The 10,317-nt window shown below is 43.2% G+C and overlaps 1 protein-coding gene across 1 annotated transcript; it reads left to right on the top strand.

The window, feature by feature from the left end:
• Positions 1 to 5,673: 5,673 nt before the first annotated feature.
• Positions 5,674 to 10,043, top strand: LOC133913606 (calcium-dependent protein kinase 8-like). Its single transcript, XM_062356797.1, has 8 exons — positions 5,674 to 6,574; positions 7,213 to 7,336; positions 7,539 to 7,682; positions 7,769 to 7,921; positions 8,310 to 8,425; positions 8,595 to 8,762; positions 8,846 to 9,076; positions 9,551 to 10,043. The coding sequence occupies exons 1-8, from the start codon at positions 6,062 to 6,064 to the stop codon at positions 9,698 to 9,700; spliced, it is 1,599 nt and encodes a 532-aa protein (XP_062212781.1). The 5' UTR covers positions 5,674 to 6,061; the 3' UTR covers positions 9,701 to 10,043.
• Positions 10,044 to 10,317: the final 274 nt, after the last annotated feature.

Here is a 10,317-nt window from a genome sequence, read left to right on the forward strand (position 1 = left end):
GGGGCAGGACGGTCGTTGGATGGTTCCAGCATGGCGTTGGGAGATCTTGGCCGTTGATTAACTGACTGACCGTCCCCGAAGTAAACAGGGCCGTGAAAGTCCATGGGCTACATACAGATACCGAGCCGGCCTGAGAGTGTGGAGAAGAAGAAAAGGGAGAGGAGGTGGTGGTAGAGGAGGAAGGAGGTCAGCCCCCTACTTCTTCACGCTGCGTTCGCCACTGCTACGAAGTAGTGTCACGGTGCATTCAAGAAGAACGAGTACGCGTCATGCTCGGGTCTGACAATGCGCGCCTGCAGACAGAGTGGTTTGGATAGGAGTGTGCCCAAAATGGCAACGAGCACGTCGCAGTCGCAGGCCGCGTTGAGGTGCATCACCAACCTCCTTGACCTCCTCCGCCGATAAACACCTGCAGATCGAGCGAGCGAGAGAACGAACGCACGCGCATCACTCAGCAGTCAGCCCCATCTCAATCTGTTTATCGGCTTCTAGTTTATTTTAGCCATACGCTCTTCCTCAGCCAGTTAAAAACCATTAAAAACCGAGAAAAAAACCCAGCCCCTAATAGCTTTTGGTTTTTTTTCAGAAAAAACTATTCCAAACGGCCTCGGTTTAATAATCCAGCGCTAGGACCGGGGCAGGACAGTCGTTGGATGGTTCCAGCATGGCGCTGGGAGATCTTGGCCGTTGATTAACTGACTGACCGTCCCCGAAGTAAACAGGGCCGTGAAAGCCCATGGGCTACATACAGATACCGAGCCGGCCTGAGAGTGTGGAGAAGAAGAAGAAAACGGATAGGAGGTGGTGGTAGAGGAGGAAGGAGGTCAGCCCCCTACTTCTTCACGCTGCGTTCGCCACTGCTACGAAGTAGTGTCACGGTGCATTCAAGAAGAACGAGTACGCGTCATGCTCGGGTCTGACAATGCGCGCCTGCAGACAGAGTGGTTTGGATAGGAGTGTGCCCAAAATGGCAATGAGCACGTCGCAGTCGCAGGCCGCGTTGAGGTGCATCACCAACCTCCTTGACCTCCTCCGCCGATAAACACCTGCAGATCGAGCGGGCGAGAGGACGAACGCACGCGCATCACTCAGCCCCATCTCAATGGGCACACGCAGGGGCAGCGCGAACGTGATCGCCTTGGTGATGGTCCTCTCGGCCGCGGTGCCGAACCTGCCCGGCGCGGAGGCGGTGTCGTTCGGGGACGCGGTGAGCGCGCTCATCCCGTGCGGTGCCGAGCGAGAGCTGCGCCGGATGGCGGACGCGCGGCGGGCGCTCTGCAGGTGCCTGGAGCAGTCCGTCCCGTCGTTCGGCGTCCCCATCGACACCCACGCTGACTGAGACAAGTAAGCGCGCGAATCAGCGAGACACGTTGCACTAGCTACGTGCGACGAGCACGTCGTGACGCCCCGATGGCTCGCTTCGACCGACATGCTTGTCTCTGCCACGGCGCGTGCATGTGTGCGTGTTTGCTTCATCGCAGGGTACCGTAGGCGGCGATCAAACGGGCATGACGTGACGGAAGCGCGATCTGGAATCCGTGTTTGATCCATTCATGCGGTGCTCGAATGATACTAGCTAATGTAGGTCCAAAAATAATACAGTAATGTATTAACGTCCTTTTCGCCAAAAAAAATTTGTGTTAATGTCCTTGAAATATGGCCCTGAATATCTCCTATTTGCTGAGGACCCGTAAGTACCTAACGGACAAGATAAGAGTTTCAGACAAGTTTACTTTCATCAGAGGGGAAAAAAGGCTTCAATCAGGTAGAGTTTACTTTCATCAGAGGAAAAATCCTGTGATCAGAGGGATCGTCCAAATAAATCTGCAACAGGAAGAGTTTCCGGAGTAGTTCTTTGTCAAAAATCTAAAAATAGATAATATACCGTACTCTATTTGCTAAAATAGATAATATATTAACGTATTCGCAAATTTAGCATGTGTATTCGATATCTCGTTTACCGAAAACCCAATTTCGACATCTCGTTTACCGAAAAGGACGGACCTAACCGTTTTTGACATCTGAGATACTAAATACGGTGTACAAAACGGGCTGGAGCGCTGAATATGTGCATAGGGCAGTATTCGACACCTCATATATAGAATATGCATGTACGGCGGGGCAGACAGTCGGAAGAAAGCTAGCAAGTCAGTTAGTAGGTATGTGTTTATGTTTTATTTAATTCTCAATTTTTTTAGTATAAAAGTAGTCAAAATAATTTTAAATATTTTTATAAGCAAACTAGAGTTCACTAGCAACTCATTTTAATTTGTTTGATTAAAAAACCTGAGCTAATATTTAATTAAAATTCTCTAAATAAGCATACTTTTATCAGTTCTAGCAATTTTAATGCCTCAAATAAATTCCAAAAAATCTAGAAAAAATCATTAATATTCTTCTCATGTGATGTAGTAATTTATAAAAATGTTTTCAATCCTAGGTTATTTGGTAAAAAAGTAAGTTCCTTTGTAATGCTCTATGTATATATATTTTTACCATTTCATGTGATATTCTTTTTTTAATTCAATTTAAATAAAAAGAAACTCAAACATGCACAAAACCTACCATCAAGAGATAAGTTCACCAAAAAATCATCATAACTAACTCAACATTGTCATTACATACACAAAACAAATGTATAATATATAATGGGAGGTTTAATAGATGCATAGCAAGAAGCTTAGCTATTGTTTTGTTTAATTAATTGATTGTATTTCTTTGTCATTGTCTGCTGATAATAACATAGCTCTTGAACCTCACAGATTAATATTAATCCTCTTTTTACTATTCTCTGTGCTTCATTTCTTTTTTGTTCTCCTTCGTGCTTTGAAAGATAACATCCACATCTACATACTTGTTATCTGTTTGTTCAAATCAATTAAAACGGGTGCTAGTAAACTCTAGTTTACTCAAAAAACGTTTAGAATTTTTAATTGATTTTGTACTCCCAAATAAATCAAGAATTAAATAAAAATATAAACACATAAATACTAATTAGCTTGCTAGCTTCGTTCCTACTGGCTGCCGCTACACGTGAGATGCCATATATCCACACCCTGTGCAGAGTTCCCCTTCCCCATACGACAACAGCAGAAGAAGGAACCGCGACCAAGCGAAGAACTACGAGACCCAAGAAGGTGAATATGAAGACCAATGGACCGAATGGCTTGTAATGTTTGTGTGGGATCGGCCCGTGAGTAGTGAGCGTGGTGTGGGCTTGGCCCATTGAGGAGTGGTGGCTATTTGACCTTTTTATTTTTTAAATCCGAAAATTGCAAATATATAAGTCCATTTTGAAATTTAACAACTCTATACTCCTATCTCTGCGTCCCTGGAGTTCGTCCAATCCTATTCCCTTCTTGCTACCTTCCCGAATTCCAAGTCCTAGAGATACGCTAACAGTGTGCTGAGGACCCATTTGGCCATCAGAAATACAGCATCATCTTATAAAATGCTAGAAAGGCAGCATCTGAAAAGGAAAAGCAGTTGTACCAGAAGACAGCTCATTGTCAATACGCAGAATCCGGAAAGCGAAGCTCTAGATTCTGAAATATTTTCTAGACGTGTAGACTCTGAAAGTCCCGAGAGGAGCTTCTGTTTCCCGCTAGCTGATGATTTTTTTTTCTAGTGAAGCATGAACTGAAGCTTTTGTATCTTCACATGCATGCCACTGAACTGCTCCACCAAAGGCACAAGGCATGAAGGCAAAAGAAATGTGATAGGGACGGAGCATTCTGATATGGTACGAGATATCGTAAGATATGATCTTATCAGTTCTTCCTTCTTCGTCCGGCTGGACTTTCCCGTTTGGTAATAAATCCGGGACAAGTTGATCCAAAGAATCGCCTTTTCTAGAGGAATCTGCATCAAGTGATGTCGAGCGATTCTTCAGCTTTACATGACAAATCAACTGTCCAATGGCTGTTTCTGCAGTTTCTGCTGTCTGCAGAGGCTCTTCTGGAACAAATGGCAGGTTCGCTCGTGCCGTTTGCCATAAATCATCAGCTTATGAAGAAAGAGTCTTCTCTCCTCGTCGATATCTTGTTCTCCGCATCTAGAAACCAGTGAGGCAGCATATGTGGACACAACCCAATATGCTACTGTGCGTCCTCTAGAAGAGGAATAAATCGGGATAAAAAGACCAATTTGCCGTCAGAAAAGGGAACGAAACCTGCAGCAGCTAGCACGCAGGGAGAAACTAGAAATCGCAACCAAAAAAAAAAGTGCAACCATGCATCTTCTGAAACAAAAACGTGACTAGTAGGAACAGCAGCACTTTTCATACTAGTAGAGACGGACGCAGAATCTGAAAACAGAAGAGTCCTTTCTTTGAACTTTGATGAGCAAGTGAGGTCTGAAGCCTGAACTTGATCTGCTTCCCTTTGGGCGTTGGAGTCTGAACTGAAGCTTCTGTTTCCCCTAGTTGTTGAACGTTGATCTTCTTGTCAAGCAACGATGCAGGTCAATGAACGACTGGAGATTAGAACAATCGACGACTCCATGTCCATGGCTACCCAACGCGGGAGGACGGAGGCTAGGGGTTATCCGCCTTTTTTTTTCTCGGTGTCATGAATTGGGGCTTAAGCTACGTTGCCTTCTTGCTTACCAAACCCTCCTTCCAAGCCTCTTGTCGACGTCCAGCCCCACTTCCCAAAGTCTCCCTGCTGAGTTTTCAAACTTCAGAGTCTTCTTCGCACCACCTCCAGTCTTTTGTATAATTGTATTTCAAAAGATCTCCTGCTAATCCGCGCATCAAACAAACAAAAAAACTTTCGTTAATCCTATTTTAGAATCGTTCCATTCTGTTGCACTCAAGTCAGGATTTTCGGCTCACAAAACTTATTAAGGCATCATTTGTAACAAAGGAAAAATAAAGGAATTTTAAAGGATTTGAATCCTATAGGAAAAATTCCAATAGAGCCCTTTAGAACAAAGGATTGGACCTCTAGAATTCCTATGAAATTCATATGGAATGCCTTGTTCTATAGGAATTTTGGAGAATTTCTAGCAACCTCATGTAAAAAATCTTTGATTCTATTTCTCATTCCAGTGTTTTTCCTTTGTTGTATCCAAACGGTTTACAAGTTTTCTTCCATTCTAGATTCAGGTAAGATCGTAAGTGTCAGACGACTTCAATTTTGTGTTTTTCCTGTTTCTACATGTTAGAATCCTATGTTCCAAATAGATCCAACATATTTAGGTTGAGCATATATAAATTATACAAGTAAATTTGTTTCTCTAAAGAACTTTGGTAGCAGTATAATTGGATTTTGCAAATATGCAAAAATTAATCTCCTCCTGCTGCTGGTCCCAATATAAACCGACAACTCTTTGGCCAAGAAATATACGTTCTTGGTTCTAATATATATATATATATATATATATATATATTAACTGATCTATCTTATGATCACAACTATACTGTTTAACTGGAGGTATGTGTAGAGGTGAATAAATTACGATTCTATAAAAATATACATAATTACAACTAGAGAATATATCTAAATTAATATCATATATATTTGTAGTTACTAATATATCTAATGTAATATATTTATACTATTTTTTTTTCGTAATTAGAGGTGTACTAAAAAAATAAACTAGTTACATCTAAGCAAATAATACATATACAGTAGCTAACCAGTCCTATTCCCTTGCTGACTCGCGCATTTCCAGAAACACACACCAACCGCTCCATTCCTCACGGGACTATCCTGACTAGCTATACTAATTCCGCTAAAATCTCTACTGTCTCCATGAAATCTCCGAAAAAGATAGGATCTTTGGGCTTAAATAGGAGTCTTCTCCACAAAAAACCCGGGAAAGATTGCATCTTTCTGCTAGTTTGCGCTGGCTTTTATTGCCCGCTTCTAGAACGCGTCCAGAATTCATGGACTCCTCCCCGACCCAGCTCACACGCTAAGTCCCAGTTCAAAGCCCGCACGGAGTTTTCCCCAATTCCATGTAAATTTCTCTGCTGTCAGTCGCCTCCGTTGTTGAACTGAATCCAGCTCGCCGGATTGCAGTTCCCCAATTTGTCTGCTAGTAGGCCGCGACGACCATGGGCAACTGCTGCGGCGCGCCGGCGACGCAGGGCGGCGGCAAGAACCGGCGGAAGCAGCACAAGGCGAACCCGTACAACGTCACGTACAACCGCGGGGCGCCGCCGCCGCCGGCGCGGCCGGGGCTGGTGGTGCTGCGGGACCCGACGGGGCGGGACCTGGGCGAGCGGTACGAGCTCGGCGGCGAGCTGGGGCGCGGCGAGTTCGGCATCACGTACCTGTGCACGGAGGCGGCCACGGGGGCGCGGTACGCTTGCAAGTCGATATCCAAGCGGAAGCTGCGGACGCCCGTGGACGTGGAGGACGTGCGGCGGGAGGTGGACATCATGCGCCACATGCCGCCGCACCCCAACATCGTCAGCCTCCGCGCCGCGTACGAGGACGAGGACGCCGTGCACATCGTCATGGAGCTCTGCGAGGGAGGGGAGCTCTTCGACAGGATCGTCGCGCGGGGCCACTACACCGAGCGCGCAGCGGCCGCCGTCACGCGCACCATCGTGGAGGTGGTCCAGGTGAGAGACGAGAAAAACTCTTCCCTTGGCTCTTAGGCTCTTAGCTTATTGCTTACTATTGCAGCAGTAGTATGATTACTAGCAGTGGCTGTTAAACTCATGAATTTGTTTTTTATTAGACTCGTGAATTTGGTTTTTATTGGACTCATGAATTTGTTTTTCTTATACTCATGAATTTGTTTATGTGAGAAGACTCTTTAGTTCTGACTCAAGATGTTTTACTTGTTTGCATTGGCTGCTATGTTCATGAATTGGTCATTATTAGCTGCTCATCATGATTAGTGACGAATAGGAAGCATGCTAGCCTTCAGCTGAGCTTAGGATGGATAGATGGATAAGCTTCCGAATGAAATGCGGTGGTGGAATAAGTATTTTTAGTGTTCGGCAATCTGTTAAACCTTGGGGCCTGTTCATCCTTGTCGGTATTAAATGTTTAACCATATTGGTAATGAATTGGCTTTTAAGGAGCTATATAAATCAAGTGCAATGTTTACTGCAAATCAGTATCCCAATTCCTAAGCGTATACTCATGCGGGATCTAGGATTTCATTGTCAATGTTGCATCATTTATTCCATTGTTATTTCTTGCATCATTCCATTATCTCATGACATTAATCGTTGTTCTTTTTACTGTGAAGATGTGCCACATGCATGGCGTCATGCACCGGGACCTTAAACCAGAGAACTTCTTATATGCAAACAACAAGGACAGTTCCCCTCTGAAGGCAATTGATTTTGGGCTGTCCGTGTTCTTCAGGCCTGGTATGTTTTGCTAAAAATGGATTTGAACAAATGGAATTTGTTGTTCCCACAGAAAATAAGAAAGTGAAATGTCTCGATGCTAAGCTTCATTTCCCAGCAAAATGGAGCTACCTTCATTGACACAGTTTGTTGGAAATATGAATACACTCTTTACAGAAAAGCTGGATACTTATTCATTACTTCCATTGGCTTCCGTATGCAGGTGAGCGGTTTACTGAAATTGTAGGCAGTCCATACTACATGGCTCCAGAGGTTTTAAAGAGAAACTATGGCCCTGAAATTGATGTCTGGAGTGCAGGAGTGATACTTTACATACTTCTTTGTGGTGCACCACCATTTTGGGCAGGTATTTTCTCTCTCTTGGCTAGAATGCATGCATGTTTATAGAAAGTTAGAACAACATCATGATCCCATACCTGTGATGCTGTGCAGAAACTGAACAGGGAGTAGCACTGGCAATTATACGCTCTGTTGTAGATTTCAAAAGAGATCCATGGCCCAGAGTATCTGAGCCTGCTAAAGATCTTGTCAAGCGGATGCTGGACCCAAATCCAAACACACGGTTTACTGCAGCACAAGTTCTTGGTAAGCATCACCGTCACCTGTTCCCACATCTCAACAGGCTACAGAATGCTATCTTACTCTGATTGCTATGGCAAATTGAATCTTAATTGGGAATGCGCTTCTATTATGTATTGGCTGTCATTCAATTTAGAAATTATGAACTGGCATGATCATCAGCAGATTTATCTTAAAATTATCGAAGGACTAATTCTCATTCTGGGAGTTACACAGAATCTCTAGATGACTATTGGAGTTTGGTTGTCTATGCAACAGAGCGGATGTAGGGTATTCCTATCATCACTATGTGAATTGTATCAAAAAATGATACTCAAAGTTAGTTTTGAGTTTACTAACTGCACGTCTCAAATTATTTTGTCATTGCTTCTGACAATGTCAATTGAATGGGCAGAACATCCATGGTTACATGACTCCAAAAAGATGCCGGACATTCCTCTTGGTGATACTGTCCGAGTGAGACTGCAGCAATTTGCTGCGATGAACAAGTTAAAGAAGAAAGCCCTAAGGGTAAGACTTACTGCACGTGGCACCAAATTCAACAGTTTCCTTGTTGAACAGGAAACTTCTTTAGAATTTTGCATACAAGGTGATGCGAGATGAATGGATGAATTAGTCTAGTTAAACTAACTTTCTTTTTGCATGGAAACTAACTTATTTTATGCTTAAACATCTGCAGGTGATTGCTGAGCATCTGTCCGTAGAGGAAGTAGCTGATATAAAGCAAATGTTTGATAAAATGGATGTGAACAACAATGGCAAACTAACATTCGAGGAATTCAAAGCTGGCCTCCGTAAACTTGGAAACCAAATGCCTGATTCAGATATTCAGATATTGATGGATGCTGTGAGTAACTTACCAAAAATGATCTACCCTAGAGCAAAAGTATCTTGGACAAACCTGTTAACGTTACTTTCAATGCTTTGCAGGCTGATGTTGATAAAAATGGGACCCTAGACTATGGAGAATTTGTTACTGTGTCTATCCATGTGAGAAAAATAGGCAATGATGAACACATCCAAAAGGCCTTCTCATACTTCGACCAAAATAAGAGTGGGTACATAGAAATTGAGGAGCTTAGGGAGGCTTTGTCTGATGAACTGGAAGCAAATGATGAAGACATTATCAGTGGCATCATCCGTGATGTGGACACAGATAAGGTAAGCAAAATCTACCTTCCCCAGACCACAGAACTAATTTGTAGAGCATATTTGTTGGTAAGTTGCTACTCCAATTAATGAACTACCATCATAAATGGGAATTGAGATGAAAGTACTGGAGTAAAGTGTAAAACTGCTGTGAATATTATAGTTTCCAGAATATAAGAATAGTGCCTTTTGTATGACCATGTCCATGTGGCAGTCAATGTTCAGATGCCACAACTTGCAAGGCATGGTTTTATTTAACGTGAAGGATTGTTGACTGTTATCAACCTGTATTGTTATAGAAAAAATGGCATTTGGGACTAAGAAAGATAGGATAAGGGGCATGACGCATAACACAATCAGTAGTTTAAATTAATTTAATGTAACTAGTTTGACCTGTTCAATCCCCCCTTTCCCACCCCACAAAAAAGTACAAGATTAATCTATAGGGTCATCCTAACAGCAAGGTGTAATCTATGTTTTTTTCAGGATGGGAAAATAAGCTATGATGAATTCGCAGCCATGATGAAGGCCGGCACTGACTGGAGGAAGGCGTCTAGGCAGTACTCGAGGCAAAGGTTCAGTAACCTGAGCCTGAAGCTTCAGAAGGACGAGTCCATCGGTGACGATACACGGTAGATCAGTAAACAGAGAAGTGAAAAGATAATGTTGGCATCTTGAGTTGAGTATGGGTGTTGAGTGTTGTTCTCTTTTGTTTTGCTGTGCTGGGTTCGATCACCAATCAGATTCTTCAATCCTCTGTTTTTTCTCTCAAAATGTTTAGCCACCATTCAGTAAGTAATTTCTTGGGTTTGTAAAGATAGTTTTTGTGTTTGTACCACGTATTAGCGTTTCAGCAGCATGATCCCACAAGAGGGCGGGCGAGGACTACTGTAAGTAAATTTGTTTGTGACTTTGTGTCATGTAATACAACAGTCAGTTGCCTGCGAGCGATGCTTATGAAAACTCCTGTACCTTGCTACTGTGCTACTCATGGGGCATGCTAATGCTGCCGCTGCTTGTGGGATAACCAACTTTTTTTTAGAACGGCCCTCTGATTTATATTAATAATAATGAAAATAATGCGAGCATGTACATGAGTATCTACCTCTTACATTGAGGACCCGTTTGGCAACGTGAATCTGAAACGTTTCTCCGCCGATTCTCAAGAATCCATACCAAACGGCAAAACGAGCAGGGCGATTCTGCATGAAATGGTCGAAACCTTTCTTCGATTGTGGCCTGAGACCACAAAA

Source organism: Phragmites australis, chromosome 3 (genome assembly GCF_958298935.1).
Source record: "Phragmites australis chromosome 3, lpPhrAust1.1, whole genome shotgun sequence".
Classification (NCBI taxonomy): Eukaryota; Viridiplantae; Streptophyta; class Magnoliopsida; order Poales; family Poaceae; genus Phragmites; species Phragmites australis.

Bases quoted from the DNA above. Each gene is read 5' to 3' on its own strand.
- LOC133913606 (XM_062356797.1), top strand. From the start codon at position 6,062: ATGGGCAACTGCTGCGGCGCGCCGGCGACGCAGGGCGGCGGCAAGAAC. The intron at 6,575-7,212 runs GTGAGAGACGAG...TTTACTGTGAAG, and splicing joins CCATCGTGGAGGTGGTCCAG to ATGTGCCACATGCATGGCGT. The intron at 8,426-8,594 runs GTAAGACTTACT...AAACATCTGCAG, and splicing joins TAAAGAAGAAAGCCCTAAGG to GTGATTGCTGAGCATCTGTC.